This window comes from Brachypodium distachyon, chromosome 5 (genome assembly GCF_000005505.3).
Source record: "Brachypodium distachyon strain Bd21 chromosome 5, Brachypodium_distachyon_v3.0, whole genome shotgun sequence".
NCBI lineage: Eukaryota > Viridiplantae > Streptophyta > Magnoliopsida > Poales > Poaceae > Brachypodium > Brachypodium distachyon.
In genome coordinates this window covers 25,283,390-25,310,225 of record NC_016135.3, presented here as the reverse complement: position 1 = coordinate 25,310,225, position 26,836 = coordinate 25,283,390, and the positions used below count along the sequence as shown (strand labels likewise).

Below are 26,836 nucleotides of genomic sequence, written 5' to 3'. Positions count from 1 at the left end.
AGGTGTTAATTGGCTACGGGGTACCGACAGTGTAACGTACTGAGGATCATGCTTAGTCCGGGTAGCTGCGGATGTAGCTGTCGCAGCGGAAAATGGCACCCTCGGGCTCCGATGATCCCGATGGTAGCTGCAGCAGCTTGCCGCCTTGGGTATTACCGCCGGCAGGCGTGAGCAGGGCTTTCCTGGCGTCGCCGTTGCAGATGTAGGTGCTGTCGAGCTTGTGGACGCTGCCGTAGAGGTTGCCCACGCTGCCGACCATGGAGTCTGCCGTGAGGAGCTTGACGACGGTGCCGACGGGGAGGGTGAGGAGGGAGAAGAGAAAGTCAACGACGTCCTTGCCGGCCTCAGCGTACAGCACGCGCTGCGCCTTGCTGTCCACCAGCAGCTTCATGCTCAGCGTGGTTTTCTCTGTCGAAGCCATCGTGTACGTACGTGTTCCGACAGATGTAGGCTATGGATCATCGACTGAGAGACGTTCTTTATTTATACACACACAGGAGACACGTCTTCAATTCAGAGTGTGGCGGGAAGAATCTCTACAGGCATGCATGCATGCTCGGACGGGAATTAATGGGATCGAAACTGAAGCTTTTAACGGGAATTCAGACGCCGTTTCCGAGACCTGCAACGCCGGCACATACATTGACGTGCAGAAACGGCCGGCCTGGAAATTTGAAGCGCCCAGGGGCCCAAAGTACGTACATACATTTGGTGGCCTGGCGCACGTATACGCGCCGCGGCCACGGATCATGTTACCGAACTGCAACAGTACGATGGCGAGTTGGCGACTCGGGTGTTACATCCAACTCACGACAGATCGAGCTACGTGGTATATTAATTTTCCTTTTTTAAAATAAATTCAGATCATAAGCTAATTTTCTCAGGATTATTGGCCCTAGCTATACCGGCCGAGATAGATGCTTTCGACACTGAAAACTGGTATGCCTGCCACATATTATCTACAGGAAATGTTGGGAGCCTTATGCGACTTTCTTTGACTTGGTCCTTGCCATCTACGAATTTATTATATTTCAATAATTATATTACTGAATGTACTGTTCTTCTTTTTTTTACACGAATTGTTTCTATCGATCTTTCCAATAGGAACTCAGGGTGATATTTACATGATTTAAAATTCACAAATTAAAACATAAAACAGATCGAGACTATGAAACAAAATTTGGATAGACTCAATTTCATTTCGTTCCGGCCGTATAACGAAAGCACAAGCACATGTCTATCGGTTGATGTCACGACCCATTGCACCCACCTCCGCCTCCCATGCCATAAACCACACCCCCTCCGCCCTCATCTCTCCGACCGAGTACGTACGTAGCAGCGGCAACGCCAACCTCCTAATTAGAATTTAGACTCCAGTGTCGTCCTCGGTCTTCACCTTAAGTGTGGCATGCGCAGGGACTACAAAAGGTTCATAGTCCTAAAAAAAATACAAGCAAAGTATTATAAACATTTAAGTAGTCATAGTCATCATGTTAATACAAATGGTACTATATATATCGCATCAGATACATATTATATTACTAAAAAAAGATACATTATTACCTCGAACAAGTATCTTATCCTACGCTCCTTGCTGCTATCCTGCAAATTAAGGGGAGGAAACAAAAATGTTATTAAAACAACAAAGCATGTTAAGTGCACAACAAGATATATATGAATCAACGTACATCTTCGTCGGAGTCACTCCGCTGTGCCGGAAGTCCAAATAAAACATCTGGACGCACATGACTACCGTTGTACACATCAGCTTTGTTGGGGTGCTTCATACCATCTAGACAACCACTGCATGAACCTTAGTTAAAAAGAGAGATAAGAAGGGTTAATTTCCACTTAGCTGCCTAATAACCAAGCAGGCACACATATTAATAGCTAAATATTACGTACAAATGTAAGGCTCGAGATATGAAGGTGAAAGTAAACACAACGGAAAGGTCAAGAGAACACATAACCATTGATTAAGCTATGCATGCCACTGCGATATATTAGGACCAGGCTATTACTTCCTCGACCTTAAGGCACAGATGCCATTTATTAAAGAAAGCTAAAAAAAGATGTAAAATTATATCGTACAGATATATTAAAGTTAATGCAAGCACATAGTGCATTTCAAAAATATTTAATTTAAGAAAAGAGTATGGAATACCATTATCAGAAGGTTCGACCATGCAAAAACAGCTGACTGTCCATTCTTCATTTATTCCATCGTGTTTTGTACTTTTGAGTTCAAGAAAGAATAGTTTGTCGATGCAGCAGTCCAAACCATCAGGTCCTTTAGTTTTTGCGGTGAAATTCAAGTGACGGTACCAGATGCTCTTCTTCTCACGAAATGATTCATGGTGCACAACGTCTTTGAGTTTGTATGCAAGATCCTGGAATAAGAAGCATGAATCAGATAAGCAACTGTTATATGAATAATATAATGCAAATCTTGGGGGAGAGAGAGAGAGAAATTAAAGCAAACCCCTATAAGATTGTGATCCTCGTTATACTGGTCCACAACAGCGGAAACCAATTTGTGCATTTGTTCAAGGCCTTTCCGAAGCACGTGTGATCTTGTACGTCTCTTCCGTGTGCCATCAGGCCAGCAAAGACACCGTCGTATACCCATCTCTGCTTGAGAAACACCGGCTTGCTCCACACACCTAGTTTAGATTGTCCACATGATAATTAGATTGTACTTCATCAAAAGTGGAGAATACATACCAAAACGGTCCGCGCGTTTTGGTATATATATACTAGCAGGTGTGCCCGCGCGTTGCTACGGGTCAACAAAATCACAAACTATTTTTTTTCTGTGTAGGCAGCTCATGACGCCGTCGAGGTCGGCATGCGGGCATGGTGGCGTCGGTTGTAAGACGGAGGAGGAGAAATCGTGAATAAGACGGGAGGGAAAGAAAATAAGGGGCAGTGGTATATTGGTTGTAATTTTAACGAAGTTGACCGACCAACGACGCCCAACCATAACCACCAACTCGAATTTAATAGATAGTAATAGATATATATTTAGCTGTGAAAATCAAGAAAAATAGAGTGGAGAAATTTACAGCATACGTACCTCGGTGATTTGGTCAATGCAGCAGGGCAGGGGCGGCGCATGGTGGCCTCGATGATCTGCTCGACGCTTCCGAACCGGCCATCACCATCGACGGACAGTGGATCGCGGAGGCCCAAGAACGTTGCCATGGGCCGGGGATTAGGGCTCCGGCGCTTGTGGAGGGGATTGCCAGAGAAGAAGAGGAGATCTTTCTTGCACAACACGTACGCGAGCGTGGAATTTTAAAGAGGGATTCGATTTTTCTCCGGGTCGGTCTCCGTTTCTTTGCTGTAGGTTTTTGGCACACAGACCACCAACCAGGCCCAGCTTGTTATCGGGCCATAGATTTTTTGGCACACGGGCCAGGAACTTGGCCCAGCTTGTTAACGGGCGAGGCCAGGAACCAGTCCGGACCTCTAATGGGCCAAAATTAGTACTCCTAGTTACAACAACCATATATTAACACAAACAATTCACACATTCACGGCAAAACCCTCGTCTCGATCGGTCGGTTGCTTTCCTCCTCTCGCGCCGCCGGCAGCGACGGACGTCAAAGCTGTGAGCGACTCCTCTATTTACCTTTGCTTTTGTCATGTTCTTCTGCGTTTTGTACCAAGTACTTGGCTACTTGTGCGATGCTCGATTAGAAACTGCTGCGTGATCGTAGTACCCACTGTTGATGTAGATGTAATATGTACGCACGCATCTCATTGGGGATTTCCATGTTACTAGCTAGCTTCCACGTGTTGGGAATTTTTCCGACAGATATCTACGTACTGAATGTACACTAGAATTCAGTTCCATAGTTTGCTTGACTGTAATATGTATGTATCTCAATAATGTGCGTGGTCTTGCTTTTAGGATTGTTAACATGACCTTGGTTTTGTCAATTTTTCATGTTGATTTAGTTGTATAGCTTGCGTGGCTGTACTAATTAGCTTGTGGTTACGCTTGATGTTGTCCACTAATTAATTAATCTCAACTCTGAAGTTTTCTGCACACACATGGAAGTCTATCTGTTATTCCATTTTAAACTTCTCTTTTGAAATGAACTCTTTTGTTGCGACAGTGAATCGAGTGAAAATCAAGCACATTTGCTCCCAAGTACTGCCCGTTTAGTTAGAAGTTTTTGAACCATCAACCGTGATTAATTTTGGAAGTTTAACTGTGGCAGGAAAGAAAGCTGAGAAAAGAATGGCCACTGACGAGTTATCGATGAAGCTCCTGATCAACAAAGAGTCTCAGAAGGTCTGCTTCACGGAGGCCGGCACCGACGTGGTCGAGTTCCTCGCCGGCCTCCTCTCGCTTCCCCTGTGCACCATGGCCGCCCTCCTCGCCAAGGAGCACAACATGCTCGGCAGCATCGGCAGCCTGCTCGGCAGCGTGGAGAAGATGGGCACAAACTACAGCAGCAAGCCACGGCACCTCAGCCCGGCCGTCTCCCCCGCCGCGCTCTCCCGCCTGCAGCAGCTGCTCGGCGCGCAGCAGAAGCAGGTAAGCATCACCAACGGCGACAGTACCAGCGGCTGCCTCTACGGGTGCCAAGGCAAGTCCGGTGTCAGCAACAGCAGCAACCCCTACGGAACCACTTCCAATTACGCCAGCTGCCCGTACGTCTCGAGAATCTACGGCGCGGCCTGCCAGGGCTGCGGGAGTCCGATGATCAAGGTCATGGCGCTCGTGCAGACCGGCGGCAATGATCGCACGTCAGCCAAGACCAATACGATGTACACCATCGGAGACGACCTGTCGGTGACCCCGGCGTCCGGCGGCGTGCTGTCGGGCATCTCGATGCTGTCGCGGTGCCACGTCAAGGACCTCAGCGTGCTGCAGGAGAAGACGGTCAAGATCGGCAAGGAAGAGGTTACTCCTATTATACAGTGATGTCCTTTCAGTTTTGAGTATTTATTAGGGGATGGACTCTTTGATTTGTGTGTGTTGTGTTGGAAATGGGAATACAGGCGCTGGACTCGTTGCTGCGCTCAAGTCCAAGACTGTGCTGACAGACGTCTTCCTCGTGTCGAAGAAGAAGGCTCGCTGCAAGAGGGAAGCTGAGGAAGAAGTCATTCACATATGAGTGTTATCGATCTGCATCCAAAATTCAGACTCGTTGCTTCTCAAGTTGAGGAAGCCATTTAGTGCAAGATTCAGATACGATGAGTGGTGGTTGGTCAGAAGTTTAGATTGTAGAAATTAGTAACAAGTTGCAGTGCAAACTAAGCTGCAGCAATGTTCTGCCGCACTCTATCTAACTGACCAAGTCCAAGAGTGGTTTCGTGTCGTTTTGTTAAACCAAGATAACAGATCAACGTAGCGCTGCATCGACGAAATCTCCAACGAGTTCATTGCGATTTCGCATCCCAATCGGATGTGTGGCGTGCATGTGTAACTAATGTGTTCCAACTAGAAAACATATGACAAGGGGATTAAGACCCGTCTCAAGAATTATACTACGGCACCGATGGCCATGGTTGGCAACTTCTGCGAATGGCTGCTCTTCGATCAAAAGCTGGTGGAGAAAGGTGATCTCCAGGCCGAAGCCAGAGAAAGATGAGTTGAGATGCATGGCGGCCTACGGAGCTTGGCACTTGTGGAATGAAAGAAATAGAAGGGTGTTTCAGCAGAAAGAGCTCAATCCGACAATGCTAATGAAGCTGATTATGGAGGACTATGGCCTCCTAAAGGAGGCGAAGAAATTGTAAACCTGTAGTTTTCTCAGCCGGTGCTGGCTGATCTCTGTGTATTCCTATTTTCATCAGGCGCTTCATTGCTACTAGGTGTTGTAACATTTTTGTACTCTTCTATTCTTCTAAAGGAAAAGGCAGAGCACCTGCCATTCCTGTCAAAAAAAAAAGAATTATACTACTAGTATCTACTGCTGCTACAAGTATATACTCCTATGTTCTTTCTACATCTAGCTATCCTGAACTTGTAACCTGTATAGAGTTCTGCATAGTATGCAACAAGCTTTTGGGCGCATATGGATCAATGCCTGCGAACTGTAGCTCAACGCATGGAATGATCAGCTATTCCACATGGATCATGCAACTCAGAAAGGGGTTTTCCTAAATAGAACCCTCAGAACTTACTGAAGATTGTAGAAACAAAAGTTGCAGTACGAAATAAGCACAAGTCTTGTGTAGTGTATAAATCTAACTGATCGATCAAATAGTTTTGTCTTTCGAGTCAATTTGCTAAACCGAGCATTACAAAGATCAATGCACTGAAGCTCCAAGTTGATCTACAAACTGAAACTCTCTACGTACATAACAATTGATCAAGAATGATCAGTGATGTCACATGGATAATGCAGTAAAGAACGGGATCAGATTACTCAAGATTGTAGAAACAAGATGCAGTACAAACTAAGCACAAGCTTCTGCACTGTATATAGTGTATACATCTAACTGATCGATCAAGAGTTGTTGTGACATTTGAGTCGATTTGCTAAACCGAGCACTGCAAAGATGAACGTACTGAAGTTCCAATTAAAGTTGATCTGCAAACTAAAACTCTGTACATACTGACACAGATAACAAACTGATGGAGGGAAAAAGAAATCTCAACCTGCAGAAACTCAACTGTACTTGGACGCGACTCAGAAAGGGATCAGATTACAGGAGATTGCAGAAACTAAGCAGCAAACTCTATCTAACTGATCAAGAGTAGTTTTGAGTCGATTGGTTAAGCCGCCGAACATCACAGAGCAATTAATCTTGTGCATCGGATCCCCAAGTTGATCAACAAACTGAAACTCTCTAGCTACGTACTGTACTCACAGATAGACATAGCAATTGGTACGTCGATGGGAGAAGGCGGCTCCAAGGATCGACGACCAGAGACTAGCACAAAGATTCCGTGCTATGCGTCGGGTGCCGCACGCTGATGACGAGCAGAAGCCTCCGGGCGGCGGCGAACTCAACGATCAGGGCATGCTGCATGAGGCGCAGCGCGTCCAGCGCCATGTCCAGTTCCTGGGTGGCGAGGCGCAGGAGATCCCGGGCCGCGTCTCCCCATGCCGGGCTCTCCTCGATCATGGATAGGGCGTCCATGGCCGCAAGTCCGCGCGACCAGGCGGAGTGCAGCCTCTGCAGCGCCGTGCTGGCGCGGTCGGCGGCGGCGTCGTGGTGGCGTTCCCAGGCGTGCCAGCCCGGCGCCATGACGCCCTGCTGGAGCCCGATGTGCGGCGCGCAGAGAGACAGAACGTTGCGGCATGACCTGTGGATGTGGAGGATGCGCTCGATCCACTCGCCCGCGATCACGATGGGACGCCAAGAGGTCTCCAGAGCAGCGACTGCTTGTTCGCGGCGGACGCCATCGCCGGTGGCCACCATGAACCGCGCGCGGGTACGTTCCATGGCACCGACCACTGTTGGGTGCGGCATGCGGACGCAGGCGAGGCTCTGAACTGACACCGCCTTGGCCGTCCACCGAAGCTCCTCCATTGCTGGCAGCCGGCGGCGTGCTCGATCTCCGTAATTTGCGGGTGGTGAGTTGTATGCCCGTGTATGTGTGTGAGAGAGGCGATATTTGTAGGCTCGATCGAAATTTCTTTACCAGGCCTCGCGCGGTAGGTTCTGCATTTCTTTACTGCGCCGCCTGCAGAGGGCGGCAGAGAGGTAAACATTCCGTCACCGTGAGGTAGTTCCAGCTGGAGACGGCAGGGCACATTCCGTTACGGACGTGGGGTCCACTGCAGGGCCAGCCCCACATGTCAGTGAACCTCGCGCGTCGTGCAGAATCCCACGTCCTGATCCACGGTCTTTGTACACTTTTGTCTCACTGAACCTCTGGTCCCGCATGAGAGCGCCCCACCTGTCAGTGACGATGATGCGTCACGGGATTGGTAGTTGCCTGACTTCCAGACTCGTCGTCTCTCCTGGCTATTTCTTGCTGGGAGGACGAAACAGAGAAGAGCCTGCCTCTGCCTGCGCCGTCACCGTGTGTGTGTTTGAGTCAGAGAGAGAGAGAGAGATGTCTGAGCAATGGAAGTCGTTGTTCCAGGGTGCGGTGGCCAGGGCACTAGACGGCTGCCGCTCCGCCGAGAAGCATGTCAAAGCCGCGATGGAGGTCCTCAAGTCGCCGTCTGAGGTGCTGGAGACCGGCACCGGCAAGGACGGCTTGCTGCTTTCGGCGCGGCGGGACATCTGCAAGGCATCCCGGTGCTTATCCGAAGCCATGGCCCGCATGGAGGCAACCGAGCTCCTGGTGCTGCGAGCCTGCGCGACGGAGCCGACGGAGCCGGTGGCCAGCATCCAGCTCCTCCACGACATCGACGAGGGCACCAAGTACGGCGAGTGGCTCGCTCTGGTCAGGCTCGAGGGCGCCAGGGAGCACGGCCAGGACGCGCTCCGCTGCCTCGACGACTGCACCGGCCGCCTCTGGACGCTCGCGCTCATGCTTGACGGCCTCCCTGGTGCTCCGCGTCCTGCCCCGCACGCGCGCCGCTCCATTGAAGAGCAGGTCGACGCCGTCGCCGAGAAGCTCCCAGTCGCGTATGGCAACACCTTCAATATGATCTCGCTTATTGGCTTCGCCACCGAGCCTGCTCTCGCCCTCGCCCGCATCCCCATCCCCATCCCCGTCCAGTGATCCACGACGTACAGCCAGTCAGGTCCATCTGAATTCCTTCCGCTCCCTTCCCTCTGCAGCAGCAGCAGTCTCTCTTAATCGCCCGTTGTTGGCCAGGTCTCTTGATTTGATTGCGTCCGTCCAATTCCAACTCCTGTGTGTGTTGTTTCTCTTGTTTCTTGCAAGGATTAATTGCTTTAGATGCTACGTACTAGTACAGATCAATTCGTGGATGTTTGCTGTTAATCACCTGGAATCCTTGTATATGAACGATGCGATGTGATGCAGCAATTCGACCCGATTTAATTTGTGCATGCATAATGCTTTCGTTTTTTATTGTTGAGTTGTGTGTCTTGTTCTAACTGTCGACAAGTTATTAATTTCGTCAATGATGCTTGGTTTTCGAGAGGATCACTTCTTGCTGCGCGCAAACACGACAGATTAGTTTTCTCGCCTATTTCTTCCCTGTTTTCGGGTCTTGCAGGAACAGTTTAATCAGAGTCTCAATAACTGCTACTGCTTCCCTTAATTCTAGCTCGCCGTATTGTTTAGATACATCCTTGGAATTGAAACTGTCCTAGTTTAGAATCAGAACATCCGGAAATGGCGCTTGATCTGTATTTGTTTTCTGTGCTGCGCTGTAAAATTTTCAGATGCCCTAATTTCTGTCGGCTAGATACATGTTCACTGTTTTATCTGGTCGACCATGTGTGGTGTGCTAATTCTTAACTGGACTCGTAGATTTTCTTTCCAAGATGAATGGGTCGCATTGCATCCAAACCTGAATAGATGGGTGTAAATGTTCTTACTGCAGGGGATTAGTGCTTGTAAAATGGCCCGTGTTTTTTCCTGCCATTACCATCGCACTTCATGCGTCAATACTTGCTCTTGCTCTTGTCTCTTTTGTCTGAGATAGTTACTTGTATTTTCCAGTGATCGATTCCAAAATCAGAATGTTGGGCTTGATGCGATAGGATCCGTTGATAGGAACCAACGAACCAAGCACGCAGATTACTTGCAAAACACGAAGACAAAACTAAATCCACCACTTCAAAAGAGTAGGAACCAAACGCTCCACACTTCTCAATGTCAACGGTGAGATCGCCATCGACGAGGTGGATAGGGAGTTGAGAAAACCTTATTCTTAACCCGCACAGTGCCGTCATCGCCACCATAGCGCCGATGCCGTTTGACTAAACCTAACTTAAGAGATCTACTATTGGGCCAAGCGCAGGTCCAGGGTCCCTAACCTCTCCTACCGTTGGAGTGGCAAGCGGAGAAGCCAGGGACCGTTGGAATGGTCGCCAGCCGGCTGGGACGAGACACGTGGTCTGCTGACGGCTAGGTTACATTTTTTCCGTAGCTAACCGACTAGTCGAAAATAACTCTTGTGTTGACTGGGCTCCTTAAAACGGCGATTTTACCGGCTACGCTAAATACATGTAATATTTCGACAAGAATTATAAAATAGAGGAAGTACGCCTTAACTTAAGTATCTTCAGACTCGGACTCAAAAACCGACTCAAACACAAGGCCGGAAACACAAACGTAACATGTCCTATTCGGATTCAAGATTATTAGCACAAATTAACCCCAATGCTGTCGGACCACGGATCAACGTATTGGGTATTATATATGCATGCTGCATGTATATATGTACTTAATTTACAAATTATAATCAATCTAATCAGATCGATCAATGGCCGCTGCTGCCGCCGAGCTCCATGACGAGCTCCTCCTGGACATCTTCTCGCGGCTCCCGGACCCCATCGACCTCCTCCGCTGCGCCGCCACATGCGCACGCTGGTTCCGCCTCATCCTCGACCTCCACCCCTACGCCGCCGGCAACGCCAACCTCGGCCTCCAGCTCCACCGCTCCTCCTCCGTCCTCGGTGCCTTCTACCACAACAATGACAAACTTTCCTTGCCGCCCAAGTTCGTGAGGCTCCACGCGCCGCCGCGGCCCGCCGGCTCCTGCTTCTTCCCCAGCTCCGACGACGGGGTCTTGAGCAGCTACTCCGCCAAGCCCCTGGCCTCGCGGCGCGGGCTGCTGCTCTCCCGCCTGACGCCCACGCCGCTGGACCAACGGAAGCTCCACCTCGCCGTCTCGCACCCTCTCCTCGGCGGCCGCACGCGCGTCCTCCCGCCGCCCCCCTTCGAGCTCGACCCGGAGCTCCACCGCGAACTCACCGGCTACGCGCTGCTGTTAACCGACGCTGGCTCCTTCAGGGTGCTCATCACCGCCGTCGTCTTCAGCTCCGGCGACCACCACCAGCTCGTGCACCGCGCCTACTCCTACTCCTCCGCCGCGGGCCTCTGGAGCGCCCCCATCGACATCGAATATTGCCAATCCCTGGACATGTCCGGGCCGCGCGCCGGCACCGTGGACGACTCGCACGGCACGGCGCACTGGCTCTACCGTGACGCCTCCTCCTTGTACATCCTCGCCGTCACCGGCGACGCCACACGCGCAGCCCTCACAAAGCTCCCCTTCATCCCCCCGCTCCAACGCCATCTCCAACAACAACAACAGACATTGTTCCCCTGCGTCACCAGAGGCGGCGACCTCGCGCTGTTCTTCCACAGCACCGGCGTCGGCGGCGGAGGGCTACATCTCTGGAAGACGGCCGATCATGGAAGAAGCTGGGTGCGGTCGGAGCTGCGGGCGCCATTGCCATCGGATCGGTTGTTCAAGGTGGTGGGATTCGCGGAGAGCGCAGGCAAACTGCTGGTGTGCAGCGTGGACAGGTTGTGGACCTTGTGGTGGCTTGATGTTGAGAGCGGGGAGACGGAGCCCGTAGGAGCTAGTGGCCGCCGTGGTTGCTACTATCCCACGGAGGTGTGTCGGAGGTCGAGCACCTGCCAAGGCTACGATAGTTGCAGCGAGTGCACGTATAATTGCCGTGTGCTCTACGAGGTGCACTGCCCCTCCTTCCTTGGCCACATGGCAGCTTGGAGCTAGCTAGAGCCTAGTACTTTTCTAGAAAATCGAGCTAGAGCCTGTATACGATCGAGGTACTATTATAAGACTCGTCTCGAGAATTATACTAGTACCTACTACTGCTACAAGTATATACTCCTAGGGAGATACTCCTATGTTCTTTCTACATCAACCTATCCTGAACTTCTACAAACTGAAACTCTCTACGTACTCACAGACATAGCAATTGATCAAGAATGATCAGTGATTACACTGGTAGATCTAACTGATTGATCAATACTAGTAGTTTTGACTTTTGAGTCGATTTGCTAAACCGAGATTACAAAGATCAACGTACAGAAGCTCCAATTAAAGTTGATCTACAGACTGAAATTCTGTACATACTAACACACATAACAAATTGATGGAGGGAAAAGCCCGGCAGGGAAAAGAAATCTCAATCTGCAGAAACTCAATTTTTCTTGGACGCAACTCAGAAAAGGGTCAGATTACAGAAGATTGCAGAACTAAGTTGTAGCACAACACCAACTAAGCAGCAATGTTGTGCACTCTATCTATCTAACTGATCAAGAGTTGACTTGATTGGTTAAGCCGCCGAACATTACAGAGCAATTAATCTTGCGTATCGAATCCCCAAGTTCATCTACAAACTGAAACTCTCTACGTACTCACAGACATAGCAATTGATCAAGAATGATCAGTCATGTCACATGGATCATGCAACTCAGAACGGGATCAGATTACTCAAGATTGTAGAAACAAATGCGGTACAAACTAAGCACAAGCTTCTGCACTGTATAGTGTATACATCAAACTGATCAATCAAGAGTAGTTTTGACATTTGCGTCGATTTGATAATCCGAGCATTACAAAGACGAACGTACTGAAGCTCCAATTAAAGTTGGTCTGCAAAACTGAAACTCTGTACATACTAACACACATAACAAATTGATGGATGGAAAAGCCCGGCGGGGAAAAGAAAACTCAATTCCTGCAAGGATCGATGAACAGAGCAGAAGGGAGAATAATTGCAGAGTCTCAATTGTACTTGGACGCAACTCAGATTACAGATGTTTGCAGAAACAAGTGGTAGCAGAAACTAAGCAGCAATGTTGTGCACTCTATCTAACTGATCAAGAGTAGTTTTGAGTCGATTGGTTAATAAGCCGCGGGCCGAACATTAGAGAGCAATTAATCTTGCGCATCGAATCCCCAAGTCGATCAACAAACTGAAACTCTCTACCTAGTCACATCACAGACATAGCAATTGCAATCGGTACGTGGATGGGGAAAACTCGATCGATTCCTGCAAAGGATGGACGAACAGAAGAGAAGCGCAACTACTCACCGAGTGGGTGCAAGGCTATGGGAGCAGAAGCCTCCGGGCGGCGAACAACTCAAGGACAAGGGCACGCTGCATGGGCCGCAGCTCGTCCGTGGACGCGTCCAGATAGGCGGTGGCGACGCAGAGGGCAAGCAGGACCCCGGGTCCCCACTGGTTCCAGAGCGGGGACAGCGGCGGGCTGTGCCTGAGCCGCCGCATGAAGAAGATGGCGGTTCGCAGCCTCTGCAGCGCCGTGTTGGCGTGGGCGGCGGTGGCGGCGTGGAGCTGCTGCCAGGCGAGCCAGCCAGGCAGCCCGACGATGTGCGAGGCGAAGATGGAGAAGGCGATGCCGCATGCCGCGTGGACCTCGCCGACGCGCTTCATCCGGACGACGGCGGGCCTGAGTTGGTTCGTGGCGGTGACCATGGAAGCGACGGCTCGTTCCGAGTTCCTCTCGCTCAGGGGCGGGACGTTGAGGTAGTGGTACACGGCGGCAACCTTTGCGGCGATCAAGTGCAAGCGGGCCGCGACCAGGTGACCGAGTGCGGCTACGTGAGACTCGCGGATCATAGTATTATGATATAAGGGACGCTTCCTCAAAAACTTTAGAATATCAAGAGGACCCATAGATTCTTTCAGTAGATCTTGGAGGAAAGTTAACTCCCCACACGATTCTGGCCCATCAATATCTTTTTGTTCTCCACTCTTCAGTGAATTCTTAAGATACAAGCAGCCATCAAACTCTGATGATCCAAAGATCGCAGCCTATCTGAAGTAAACAAAAAACCAAATATTTTTTCAAACCCCTGATATTGTTCAAACCTCTGGTAAGTGAAGGTATAGCTTGATCAACAACAGGTAAAAAATAATTGACCCTAAATGACTCCTCTTCAGATTGTAAATCAACAGATGCATCAGCTGCTACCTCATCAAATTGTCTTTTTCTCTTGATTTTACGTTTAGTGCGGAACCCCGGACGAATATCCATCTCCAATGCAATTTCTTTTGCAGCTTCCAACGCTTTTGAAAAGGCATTTTCTCTGTATTTACTGAAAAACGAAATCAGCCCTTGTACAGACTCAATTGCAATATCAATAAGCATATCCTTCAATTGCAGCTCCCTGCTAATCAAATTAACAGCAAGCAACATTTCATACCAAATAATTATAAAAACTAGAAATTCAAAGCCACAAAGTTCATTTTCTACCAGTGATTGAGCTTCACTACTTGTACATGGATCAGTATCAGTTTCAGCCACTTGTAGTAATGCCTCTCTTATTTCCGGGATCTGAAACCTTATGGCCTTAACACTATCAATACGACTCTCCCAACGAGTAGCTGACAATGACTTGAGAGTCAATCCTGGTATGTTGTCCTTTAGAATTTTCCACCTTTTAGTAGACTTAGCAAAAAATGTATAGATGCGCTGAATAACTCCAAAGAAATCAGATGCTTTGCGACAAGACTTTGTCATGTCACAAAATGTCAAATTCAGACTGTGACAACCACATGCTAAATAAAAAACTTTTGGATTTAATTCTAAAAGTTTCTTTTGTACACCTTTATTGGGTCCTTTCATATTCGACCCGTTATCATATCCCTGCCCTCTCACATTGTCTATATCAAGGTCAAGACTCTTCAATTCATCTTTTAGAACATCAAACAATCCTTGCCCGGTGGTATCATTCACTTCCAAGAAACCTAAGAAGGACTCTTCAATGGAAACAAAATCTGAAGACACATCAACATACCTTATTATCAAAGACATCTGTTTTTGGTGGCTTATGTTAGGTGTACAGTCAAGTAAAACTGAGAAGTATTTCGCTTTCTTGATCTTTCCAATGATTTCAGACCTGATTGCAGTTGCTAGCAAATTTATCAACTCATTCTGGATGGAAGGACCAAGATAATGATCACGAATTCTATCATTGGTAATGCGGTCAACATGCTCTCTCATAACTAGATCAAATTGAGCCAACATCTGAATCAGTCCTAAGAAGTTTCCATTGTTGTCTTGATACAGCTTGCAATTACTTCCACGAAATGCTATGTTACGTTCACCCAGAAATTGTACAATCAAAAGAATCATGTGCAAAACTTTTCTCCAATGCTCCTTTTCTTTTTCAAGTTCTCGCTGAGCAACCTTATCTATGGTTTGATTATTCTGGAACCTCAGACGACATTCATACCATGCAGCCATATTTGTGACATGTTCTCTACTAGTTTCATGCTCTTTAAGTCTGACATTAAGATGCATCCAGTCGTTGAAACCCTCATTTACTAGTAGTCCTTTGACATGCCCTTTTCTCAATAGTTTGCAGCAAAAACAAAATACTCTATTAAGCTCTTTGTTGTAGACAAGCCCTTCTCTGTCACACTTTTCTCCATTTGGGAGAACTCTATTGTATGACAATGCAGAAAACCTTCTATTCAATTTGTCTTTAGGACCATACTGAATAGATAAGTCTCTTTTAGGTCCCTTTTGCAGCAAAATATCAATCATTTTAAGATCAAGAGCATCCCAAGTTCTTGGATCAAATATATCAGGCTGGGTGGAATTATTGATGTTGTCAGCAATATTAGCATCATTACCTTCATCTGAAATATTAGCTTTATCAACGTTTCCATCGCCACCTTCATCTGCAATGTTTCCATGTCCAGCATCACCTTCATTTGCATATCCACCATTGCCTTCATCTGCATTTTCAACGCCCACGACAATATCTGCAACTTCATCTTCAGAAATAATTTCAGACTCCTTCACAACAAATCTATCAAGAGAACCCTTTTGAGACAGAGCTGCTGCTTCTAGTCTTTGTTTCTTCTTACGTTTTTCAGCACCAGAATCAAACTTCCTGTTTCTGTTTCTAGAACTCATGATTCTTCCTGTACTGTATAGCAAACAAAAATAGTCTAAATAAATTCAAGCATCATATGAACTACAGGTTTATCAATACAATAGATGAGAGGGTCTGACCGAAACTGGAATTAGGAATTTAGGGCCAAAGCAATCCTGAGCAGGGGCTGCAGGGCTTGGCCGCTGGAGCCTGTAGATCAAAGAGCAAAGGCAGCAGGAGGGCGCAGGATTCAGGCCGCCGATCGCGTGCAGTTGAGGAGGGGCAGGGGCGGCCAATCGCGTGCAGTGCAGGAGAGGCAGGGGCGGCCGTCCGGCCGATCGCGTGCAGATGGATCACGGAGGAAAGGAAGAGCTGAGGAATCCCAGGAGTCCAACGACGCTTCGCTTTTTCCATGCGTAATTAGCCGGTTAATAGCATAACTAATCCCAGATTTGAGGCCCCACAAATTTGGAGGTCCTGAGCGGTCGTGCACCTTGCGCACCCTCGTCGACGGGCTGCATCCTTCCTTAACTACTATAGCTTGCTGCCCTCCAAACCCCAGACCGCGAATCGACTCTTAACTCTATCCTTACGCCTAGTATATATACGTGTTGGTGCTCATCGGCCCATGAATCGGGAACGACCGGCCAGCAGCAGATCCAAGGAAGCATGGATCAGACGCCAGCGGGGACGACGGGGAAGAAGGCGAGGAAGCCGTACACCATCACCAGGCCAAGGGAGCGATGGAGCCCCGACGAGCACGAGCGATTCCATTACTCTGTTCTCTCTGCTCTCTTCTGAAGAAGCCTGAAAGAAGTTCTTGTTTGTTCCTGCTGCAGGTTCGGCCGCGACTGGAAGAAGATCGAGGAACACGTCCGCACCAAGACCACCGTACAGGTACTACTAACTCGGAGGATCAACCTTGCACTATCACTCTTCTGTGTTCCGAGAAATGCATGCAAAGGGTTGTAGAATTCTGATGCACTGTGCACTTGTGGGCAGATACGCAGCCATGCACAGAAGTACTTCCTCAAGGTGCAGAAGCTCGGCCTCGCCGCCGGGCTGCCACCGCACCACCCGATTCGCAGCCTCGGCGTGGCGCAGAGCACGGCGGCCGCGAGCGTCGCGGTTCCAGGTCCGATGATGGTTCTCCACGGGCAGCCGCAGGAGTGTCCACCCGGTGCCCTTCTTCAGAGTTCCATCGGGTGGAGCTGCCCCGGCCTTCTTCCCGCATCCAATGGCAAGAGACTCGTCCAGTATCCTGATCTCTAAAACTAGCTAGTGTGCTGTTCTGACCAATGTGCATCTTCACATTGCAACCATGAGCCTTTTTCTGATTATACGTGCGTACGATTACTAGTGATTTTAACATGACGGTCTCTTGTTCTGAATGTTGTTTCCAGACATGCAGAGTTTCAACTGGGAAGGCAGTTCGGGCCCTTCTTCAGCCTGGGTGAGCCACGGAGGAAACCAGCCTCAACCAACAGCTGCAACACAACTCTTGTCATCCAAATCCCATTTCTACACACGCACAGCTGCATTCGGAACGCCACGGCAATGTTAAGTTAACTCCACTTTTGTTTCTATCAATTCAGGCGGCAGTCCATCATCGTCATCGTCATCCATGGGAGCACCGAGATTCGGCAACACGAGCATGGATTGGGCTGGCACCGGCAACGCGACCGAAGCGACGGCGATAGCCGATGCAGAGGACGACACAATTCCACTCCCGTTGTCGCCTGGTAAGAAATCGACATTGATCAATTCTTTAGTAGAAGCTCACGGATACATGCTGAAGCATATTTTGCTTGGTGTTGCTCCTATCTTGCAGATGATATGCATTTCGCAACATCAAGTTTTCCCCTGTTCTGCTCTGCATATTTTTCACCAAGGAATCATGAAAATGCACATGCAAGGGGAAACATGGAAAGTTCTTTGAATGCCATGAGTATCACTACACTAGTGGGGCGTTAGATGTTTGACGCTCAAACTTTTGTTGAATATGAATTGCACGTATAACCTGTCTTACTTCCTATGCAAGTATAGTGATTTATTTATTTATCAAAACAATGATTTTCCTCATTTGTGGTTGTAATTTCTGTGTGTTTACTGAATTGGAATCTGGATTTTTTTCGATTAACGAAGCTGAATTGGGGATTGTCGATGCCCGGCGTATTGGTTACCGAGTCGGTCTCGTGACACCACCAGATCGAGTCGGACTCGAATTCAAGTTGGGAGCGCGCGCTGCGGCATTGGCTGAGGGCCAGGAAGCCGTCTCTTGGGGAGGCCCGCGCGTGGTGCGACGGGTGGAGGAGCCTCTTCACGCCTGAGCTGCTCGCCGATGGACGCGTGCTGGCGCGGCTTGAGGCTGCCGATGGCGTCGTTGAGAGCGCGATGCGTGAACTTGAGTTGAGAGCTTTGTAGGGAGTTGGGGGTAGTGTAATGTTTGGCTATACGAACATGCTGCAATATGAATAAAATCAATCATTTTCTCATTGCAATTTCCCGACCTCAGGATGTTGCTTGTTCTCTTTAATCTCCAGAATCTCTGACATAGCTTACAAAATTTCTATTCTTCAAGGTTGACCAACACCTTCGCGTCACAACATTCTATAATGTCAATTCACGCACTAACGGGACACGAGCAAGGAGACAAGTGGATTTTTCTCCTTTTTTTTTCTTGTGTTTATGCCTATATGTTAATTCACGCCTGAAAACTTTATGTCCTTCGAGCTTGTGTTTATGCCCATTTTCATTGTTTAGTTATAATTCTTTCACAAGTTTGTGTTCTTAAGGATGCGGTCACATACACGTCTCTATTTTCGGAGATAAATGTATTTTTCGTCTTTCGACTATTGCCAAAGCGTAGGTCTCATTCCTTGACCTTCCTTTTTGAGAAAATTCTGCCACCAACTGTTAAAACTGAGTAAATTTGGTCTCAATGTCAGTATATTTTGGTCAAACTGGTTTTGATATCAGAGTCAGAGTTCGGACGGAGAAACTGAAGAAAGTTCAGAGCTGTTGTCAGTACACAGCGTCGCTTCGGTTCAGAGATCATGTTTCTAGTTTTGGAACTGAATCCCAGCGTGAACTGAAGAGCCCGGGCATAGGTCACCGCTGGCCGCGCCGCCGGCCCCGCCCCCGCGGTCCGCCGCCCCTTCTTCTTTTTAGAACCTGATGGGAAGCCTCGCGTTTCTGGAGTCCCTTCGAACCGCCGCCCCTTCTCCGAACCGCCCCTCGCAGCGCCGCCGGAGGTTCGCCGGAAACCTAACCTTAATTTCAGCTTCTTCTTTTTACGTCTTTGTTTGTTTCTTATTAGTTTCAATTGGATTTTCCAAGGTAAAAAATCAAAATATCAAAGCATGAAGCTGAAATCTCAAGGACTGAAACTTGAAATAATTCGAACTGAAAGAGGGGATTTTTTTTTTTTGAATTCCAACTTTTAAACGGGGAGGTGACGATGCAGAGTTGCAAACAATGTGATGTGGCGCCTCAGGGAGGTGCGCTTGTAAATTTGACGCGCGTGCCTTGAGGTCTCGGTTTCGCCCTGTCACCTACTCCAGAGTCCAGACTGAATCGTCGTAGTAGCAGTTTTTCTTTGCGTGCGCATCATCAATGAAGACTTCGAGTATCTTTTTTTTCCCTAGATTATACTTCGAGTGTATCATTAGAGAGCGCGTGATCAGCATTGATGTGGTCTTGATCTTTGCTTTCTTTATCCATTATAAACTGAAATCTGAATCTGGACTTTGACATCCTCCATTTCCCGGAGTCTTCTTATGTGATGATAGTGGAGTTTCGCTTTTTAAAAAGGGAAAACCTTGGTTTGATGGACAGAGCAATCCCAACTATACTCCCAATTCCTGTTTCAAAGAACCGTGTGCCAATCATCTATATATGTATGCTATTTTCCTCACTTGTGGGCGGCGAGCGAAAAAGCCATGATGGATATGTCCTACTTTCCCATTTTCATCCTCCTGTTCTTGTTTTCTTTCTGCAAATCGGATGACTCGCTGACCCAGGGGAAGCCACTCTACCCTGGTAACATGCTTGTTTCAAAAGGCGGCATCTTTGCTCTCGGCTTCTTCTCCCCGACCAACTCCAACAGGGGCTTGTATGTTGGAATTTGGTTCTACAATATCCGCGAGCCCAACCGCACCATCGTATGGGTCGCCAATCGCGACAACTCTGCCACCAGCACTTCACCTGCGACGCTAACCATCAGCAACAAATCTGACCTTGTGCTGTCAGATTCCAGAGGCCGCACTCTTTGGATGACGAAGAACAACATCACTGCCGAAGAAGGTGCGAATGCTTCTGCCATACTGCTCGACACAGGGAATTTGGTTCTATCGTTGCCGAATGGCACAATCATATGGCAGAGCTTTGATCACCCAACAGACACCATCATGCCAGGCATGAAGTTCTTGCTGAGCTATAAGGATCATGTTGTTGGACGCCTAATTGCTTGGAAGGGCCCATATGACCCATCAGTCGGAGAATTTTCTTTCAGCCTCGACCCAAGCTCGAAAATGCAAATAGTCACATGGCATGGGACCAAGCTATACTGCCGCATGAAGGTGTGGAATGGTGCTTCGGTGTCCGGTGGCACATACCCAGGCAATACCAGTTCTGTTGTGTACCAAACAATCGTCAACACAGGGGACAAATTCTACCTTATGTACACAGTTTCAGACGGCTCACCATATGCACGCATCATGCTTGACTACACTGGCACGATGAGGCTCCTTACCTGGAACAGCCACACCTCTTCATGGGTTGCCACATCTGAACGCCCCACTGGCGGTTACGGTGTCTATGGCTCATGTGGTACGTTCGGCTACTCTGACTTCACTGGGGCCGTCCCAACCTGCCAATGCTTAGATGGGTTCAAGTCCAACTCTCTGAACTCTTCGAGCGGATGCCAGAGAGTGGAAGTGCTGAAATGTGGCAAGCAAAATCATTTTGTAGCCTTGCCTAGGATGAAGGTCCCCGACAAATTCTTGCGTATCCAGAATAGAAGCTTTGATCAGTGTGCTGCCGAGTGCAGCCGCAACTGCTCTTGCACAGCTTATGCTTATGCCAACTTGAGCAGCTCTAGCACTATGGCAGATCAGACAAGGTGCTTGATTTGGACAGGGGAGCTTGTCGATACGTGGAAGGTCAACAACTATGGCGAGAACCTGTATATCCGGCTTGCCAACCCTTCTGGTATAGACGATATTGATCAGTATTTTCTTTCACTTGAATTGCATAAAATTACACAACAATAATTTTTTTAACCTCCAGCAGAAATATTGTCACGCCATCTGGGAAAGAGAGATGAAACAGGGGAATTTTAGACATAATATTTTTTTTTCTCCAAATATATAATTGGCCAATTAGTACTTTCATTGACAATACAAATTACTTTTATGTGTTTAGAAGAGTGAATGTGCAAGTTTTCTTTTGATCAGTAACTCTTTATTTATTCATGAAATGGCAGCATCTTGCCTTTTCATTTATCATAGAGTTCCATTATACAAGGGAAGCTGAAAGTTTTCTAATACGATGACACCCTCAATTTTACCACGTACCCAGCAGCACCGCTGGAGAACTTACTGAATGTAAGAGTACATAGGTACACTTATCAGTCATGGTACTATCTGCAAGTAATTAATCCATGCTCTTGCAAGTAATGTTTGATGCAGTAAATTCTGATGGGATACATTTCAGGAGCTCACGACAAGAGCAATTTACTGAAGATTGTGCTATCAGTTCTAACATGCTTGCTGCTACTCATGTGCATAGCCCTTGCCTGGAGATGCAAATACAGAGGTAGGATAACAAGTGTCTTGCTTTCAACATGCATTATTATTCTGTAATTTTGATTAACTAAGTGCGAACGTACCAACCAACAGTGAAACGGCGAAAGAAAGAAATCCAGAAGAAACTGATGCTAGGATGCTTGAGTTCTTCCAGTGAGCTTGTAGGCGAAAATTTAGAAGCTCTGTTTGTTAGCTTCGAAGACATTGTGGTCGCAACGGATAATTTCTCCGACTCCAATATGCTTGGAAGGGGTGGTTTTGGCAAAGTTTACAAGGTAACAATAAGTTTAACGTCCACGAGTAGGACACAGAATGTCCGTCGGAATCATACTTGATTTTTTATGTATTTTCTTTTATTTCCTTTTTGGTTCATCTGATAATACTCCTGTCAATTCGTTCAAATAATCTTTGGTATAATTGTGAAAACAATTCAGTATACTAAGTATAGGGGCCTGGAGCCCACCCTTCCTTTTCCTCTTCTTCTTTTCTTTCTTTTATTTTCTTTTCGCTGTTTTTTGAGCTTTTTTGCTCTTGGGTTGCCTTGTACTTGCGCTTCTTGCGCCTTCTTCTTAATGAAAATGACACGCCGCTCGGCGTGTTCGAGAAAAAAAAATTCAGTATACTAAGTAAGTCATGGTTTTCATCGTTCCCTATTTCACCATGATGGAGTTATGTTCCTCATAAATATGATACAATTATGTAGGGAGTTCTGGAAGGTAACAAGGAAGTTGCTATCAAAAGGCTTAGTTATGGTTCTGGGCAAGGCATAGAGGAGTTCAGAAATGAAGTGACTCTAATTGCCAAATTGCAGCACAGAAACCTAGTTAGACTATTTAGTTGCTGCATTCATGAAGATGAGAAGTTACTGGTCTATGAATACATGGCTAACAAAAGCTTGGATTCCTTTCTTTTTGGTATGTTCCTACTTCTGATCAAATATTACAGAAAGTTCGTACGGTAACCGAGAAGTACCTGTTTTTAGTAAACTGAAAGACATGATAACTAACAATAGATTTGTTTCAAATTGTTCTTGTTGCAAGATGATACAAGAAAATATGTCCTTGATTGGCTGACACGGTTCAAAATAATTAAAGGGGTGGCAAGAGGGCTTCTATATCTCCACCAAGATTCAAGATTAACGATAATTCATAGAGATCTTAAGGCAAGCAACATCTTGTTGGACAAAGATATGAATCCCAAAATATCAGACTTTGGTATGGCAAGGATCTTTGGTGGAAACCAGCAACAAGGAGACACTATTAGGGTTGTTGGAACATTGTAAGTACTTCATGTGCTAAGCAATGTGTAAGAGATTAAGTTTCTGTTTTAAGATTATGCAGGCTGCAAAATCTTACTCACGGCACATGTACGCTCACCTATGACATATGGTAGGGATTTTATGGAAGCTTCAGCACCTCATGAAGGAATAAAGCACACACTTTCCGATCGAAGCGTGCAAGCATGCTTACTGTAGTTAGATAATACACATTATTTCATTCGTAGGGATAAAACTCAAATCTGTGGAAATGAACACCTTTACACTCATTATTGGGCATATTATGGGTTAGTTGAATTCAATTTGTTTTCTCAATGCTAGTGAAATGCTTTGATGGGTTTACTTCACTATATTTTTTATAGAGGTAATAACGCTGCTGGTGCATTAACTTGTCCCGCATGTGCAAACTGGTGCATCAACTACAAAAGTGGTTCGGTCACATCCTTAAACTTGTCCCGCGGGTGCACTTTGGTGCAAAACGGTCAAACTCTCGGGCATCCTGCCGATGTGGCATGCCACGTACACAGGGCGGCACATGCGGGAGTGAAATTTTGTGCTTAGGCCCACCAGTTCTTGATGATCAGACTAGGATTTCGATTTACCTTCTTCTATTTCGATGATCAGACTAGGGATTTCGATTTTCCTTCTTTTATTTCGATGATCAGACTAGGGATTTAGATTTGCCTTCTTCTATTTCGATGATCAGACTAGGGCTGCACCAATTGAAGAGGTGGAAGAGGTTGATGCTCTTGATGATCAGACTAGGGATTTCGATTTGCCTTCTTCTATTTCGAACCGGTAAGGACTCCGTTGTACCAATTTGTCGGAACTGGTGGGCCTATAACCACAAAATTTCACTACCGTGTGTGCCGCCCTGCATATGCGGCACGCCCACGTCAGCAGGATTTCCCCGAGTTTGACCATTTTGCACCAAAGTGCACCCGCTGGACAAGTTTAAGGATGTGACTGAACCACTTTTGTAGTTGATGCACCAGATTGCACATGCGGGACAAGTTAATGTACCAGCCACGTTATTACCTCTTTTTTATATGAATCTGAAAAAAGAGAGGCTATTGCTGTTAAGCAAGGACAGACATGACAAAACTAAAACTGTAGGTTAGACTTGTTATATTCGATTCGCACCCTTGCCATGCCAAATGAAATATATAAATACGGTGAATGTTGTATCCATAGTCGTCCCATCATATTAACCAATAGTATTATAATCCTATGTTTGGTTAATGATAAGTTAGTTTCATTTGTTCATATTTGATCAGGATCTTTTCAGGCTAAAGCAGAACTCATTAAAGATATATAGATCGTTCACTAAGTGTGAAACCAGACTAACTCATATTACGACCAAACTACCCTTGTCATTAATAACTACTTTGTTTAGGGCTCGCAAATTTTGTTTAAAAAGTGTATTGAAGCAAACTGAATGGTTTAAACAGCGGTTACATGTCTCCGGAATATGTGATGATTGGCTCCTTTTCTGTCAAGTCGGACACTTATAGCTTTGGTGTTCTTCTTTTGGAGATTGTAAGTGGCTTGAAGATCAGCTCGCCTCAGCTCATAATGAATTTTCCAAACCTTACAGCTTATGTAAGTATCGTGAAATACTCAAATTCCTAACAACCTTAACATAACTATAGTTATCTGATTGAAACCTTATTTCATTGACCAGGCATGGAGATTATGGGAAGATGGGAACGCAAGGTGTTTGGTGGACTCATCAATTAATGAGAATTGTCCAATTCATGAAGTTCTACGTTGTATTCAGGTAGGACTCTTGTGTGTTCAAGAACACCCGGATGCTAGGCCACTCATGTCATCAGTTGTGTTCATGTTGGAGAATGAAACCACTTCTCTTCCAGCACCAGAGCAACCTGCATATTTTGCAACAAGGAATCTTGAAATTGGGCATATTTGTGAAAACATGGAAGATTCTTCAAATACGATGAGTATGACACTAATGGGGCGCTAGATGTTTATCGTGAACTTTTAGTATACACTGGAATCTCAATGTTGGTGTAAAAGCCTCTAATGTACTGTAAAATGGACAGTGAGTTCCAGCTTAGTGCTGGTGGTAATGTAGTCTGCCGTTTGTAAAGCACTGAAGTGGACCTTACTCTGTACTGTACAACCGTGGATAAAACACTATACAGTAAGAAATGTCTCATTTCAAACAAGATGTTTTTCTATTCTAATGTGGTTTGCTTTTCTCTTCAGTTAGTACGTATAGCTTTACCGTAATGTTTGTGTAGCACCTCAGCATCTAAATTAATTTTATATTCTTTGTTCCCAGATCTCTTTCGAGTCTGCATGTTCTTTTTCCACGGAAGGTAGCAAATCAGCACGAACTTCAGTACTTGCAAGGCCTTTCCAAGAAAAAAAAAACCTTTCAAAAAAAAGTACTTGCAAGGATTGCAAGATCAGTGGCCAATGATTTACCTGCCAAACCGTACATTTGAAGTTCGGCCACCAATGTAAGCTGGAGCCTGGAGTAGTTCATATAGTTCATGTTCTCCTAGCGTTAATTTTTTTACACTCAGTTAAGGTGTCAGATATACGTGTTCGCTTTTACATTTTTCTTCTTTTGGGACGGCGGAGTCAAATCTCAGATGCCTCCTTGGTCGGAACGAGTCCTTGTTGCCAAGGAAACACGACATGGCCGCAGCCGCTCCCTCTGATCTCATACGTAACCCGGACCCGCGTGCGGCCAACAGGAGCCCTACGCTCCAAAGAAACAAGAGCCCTACGCTCCGAGCCGAACAAAGCTCCACCTCCCGCTCTTTTTTTAAAAAAGAAATACAGGGGTTTCCCCGGCCCCATTTTATTAACGAGACCAACCGTCGTCCGAGATCAAATATTCAGTGAGACCATCTGGCCACACAGTGCCAAAAAACAGAAAATGAAAACAGATGACAGCAGAATAACTGCCCACAAGGGAGGGAGACAATTCCTGTCAATCTCATCAGTGAAGACTTGGTCTGCGTTGATAAACCAAGTAGTCGACAGCTGATGGCGCAGTTCCTCCACAGTCCAGCACTCTCCACGCAGTGCTAACGTCAAGCAAACCGAAGCAGCTCGCTCTGCCTGCGCTCCATAGCGCGAATGAACTGCTCCAATTCCAGCGAGCACTTCTCTCTGCAGAGGATCTTTCATTTCCTGCACAATGCAATCGCCCCGTTCCACGGTTCCTGGGCGTTTCTCCACTGTTTTTCCTGAAAACAAATAGCGTTGCGATAAGTCCAGATAGTCCACAAGATAGCAACATAAACAATATTATGAGAGCATGACGATTAGTACTAATCCACCACTTCCCAACAGATTCAAAATCAGACCCAATAGTGATACCTAAGATATCAGATATTAAGTTCCAGATAAGCTTGGAAACAAGACAGTCAAAGAATAAGTGGGAGACTGATTCTTGTTCCCCACATAAGACACAAGTGGGGTCATCCACATGCCGGCGCTTCGCCAAATTATCCCCTGTGAGAAACTTATTATAGGTAAGAAGCCACAAAAAAACATGAATCTTAGGGGGAACAGTAATGTTCCACATCACAGGGGTATATGTTCTCTGAATGCCCCCATTATTTACAAACGCACAGAAAGATTTAACAGTATAAACCCCAGATGGATGAAACATCCAAATGGGAGCATCAGGATTAGAATTAAGATGAACACTGTGAACTATATCTTCTAATTCAAACCATCTATCCATCAGAGCAGAATCAACCGAACGTCTGAAAGAAAGCTTCAGCTAGGAACCATCCCACACTTCAGCAATGGTGCAGTTGTGTTCATTAACTATAGTGTATAAATCCCAAAACTGGGAGCTAAACAACAATGTCCAAACCAAATATCCTTCCAAAATTTGATTTTAGTACCATTACCAACCTTCCAACAATATCCAGATTTTGCTGCAGCAGTAGCCCATGCCACACCCTTCCAGAAGGGGGAGGCATGATCACCACCTCCCGCTCTTGTCGCAGCCAAGTTGTTTAGCTCGACTACTTTTC

The 26,836-nt window shown here is 46.7% G+C and overlaps 4 protein-coding genes and 1 pseudogene across 7 annotated transcripts; 4 read left to right on the top strand and 1 right to left on the bottom strand.

Moving 5' to 3' along the window:
* The first annotated feature begins 4,249 nt into the window (after positions 1-4,249).
* On the top strand, positions 4,250-4,939 carry LOC100843828. Its single transcript, XM_010228992.1, has one exon. The coding sequence runs from the start codon at positions 4,250-4,252 to the stop codon at positions 4,937-4,939; it is 690 nt and encodes a 229-aa protein (XP_010227294.1).
* Positions 4,940-8,116: 3,177 nt separating this feature from the next.
* On the top strand, positions 8,117-8,960 carry LOC112269293. The gene has a single exon (XM_024455757.1). The coding sequence runs from the start codon at positions 8,120-8,122 to the stop codon at positions 8,645-8,647; it is 528 nt and encodes a 175-aa protein (XP_024311525.1). The 5' UTR covers positions 8,117-8,119; the 3' UTR covers positions 8,648-8,960.
* Positions 8,961-12,930: 3,970 nt separating this feature from the next.
* On the bottom strand, positions 12,931-15,769 carry LOC100843219 (annotated as a pseudogene).
* Positions 15,770-16,316: 547 nt separating this feature from the next.
* LOC100842914 (protein REVEILLE 4-like) lies at positions 16,317-17,923 on the top strand. Its single transcript, XM_024455756.1, has 6 exons — positions 16,317-16,486; positions 16,568-16,625; positions 16,731-16,968; positions 17,132-17,181; positions 17,324-17,470; positions 17,560-17,923. The coding sequence occupies exons 1-5, from the start codon at positions 16,398-16,400 to the stop codon at positions 17,426-17,428; spliced, it is 540 nt and encodes a 179-aa protein (XP_024311524.1). The 5' UTR covers positions 16,317-16,397; the 3' UTR covers positions 17,429-17,470; positions 17,560-17,923.
* A 1,065-nt stretch (positions 17,924-18,988) lies between these two features.
* LOC100838254 (G-type lectin S-receptor-like serine/threonine-protein kinase B120) lies at positions 18,989-25,018 on the top strand. 4 transcript variants are annotated; one of them, XR_002960954.1, is made up of 8 exons: positions 18,989-20,939; positions 21,444-21,545; positions 21,629-21,810; positions 22,239-22,449; positions 22,576-22,813; positions 23,518-23,609; positions 24,263-24,413; positions 24,496-24,579. XR_002960954.1 is itself a non-coding variant. In XM_003580576.4 (7 exons), exons 1-7 carry the CDS (start codon positions 19,670-19,672, stop codon positions 24,793-24,795), a joined length of 2,454 nt encoding a protein of 817 aa, XP_003580624.2. In that variant the 5' UTR covers positions 18,989-19,669; the 3' UTR covers positions 24,796-25,018. The 4 variants fall into 4 exon arrangements, 2 of the variants coding, with proteins under 2 accessions (XP_003580624.2, XP_024311511.1); XR_001404782.2 differs by lacking the exon at positions 23,518-23,609 and having other exon boundaries at positions 24,348-24,413; positions 24,496-24,569; XM_003580576.4 differs by lacking the exon at positions 23,518-23,609 and having other exon boundaries at positions 24,496-25,018.
* Positions 25,019-26,836: the final 1,818 nt, after the last annotated feature.

Coding starts and splice junctions, on each gene's coding strand:
- LOC112269293 (XM_024455757.1), top strand. CDS start 8,120: ATGGAGGTCCTCAAGTCGCCGTCTGAGGTGCTGGAGACCGGCACCGGC.
- LOC100838254 (XM_003580576.4), top strand. CDS start 19,670: ATGATGGATATGTCCTACTTTCCCATTTTCATCCTCCTGTTCTTGTTT. Junction 20,940..21,443: donor CCGGCTTGCCAACCCTTCTG/GTATAGACGATA, acceptor GATACATTTCAG/GAGCTCACGACAAGAGCAAT. Junction 22,814..24,262: donor ATTAGGGTTGTTGGAACATT/GTAAGTACTTCA, acceptor TGGTTTAAACAG/CGGTTACATGTCTCCGGAAT.
- LOC100842914 (XM_024455756.1), top strand. CDS start 16,398: ATGGATCAGACGCCAGCGGGGACGACGGGGAAGAAGGCGAGGAAGCCG. Junction 16,969..17,131: donor CCTTCTTCCCGCATCCAATG/GCAAGAGACTCG, acceptor TGTTGTTTCCAG/ACATGCAGAGTTTCAACTGG. Junction 17,182..17,323: donor CGGGCCCTTCTTCAGCCTGG/GTGAGCCACGGA, acceptor CTATCAATTCAG/GCGGCAGTCCATCATCGTCA.
- LOC100843828 (XM_010228992.1), top strand. CDS start 4,250: ATGGCCACTGACGAGTTATCGATGAAGCTCCTGATCAACAAAGAGTCT.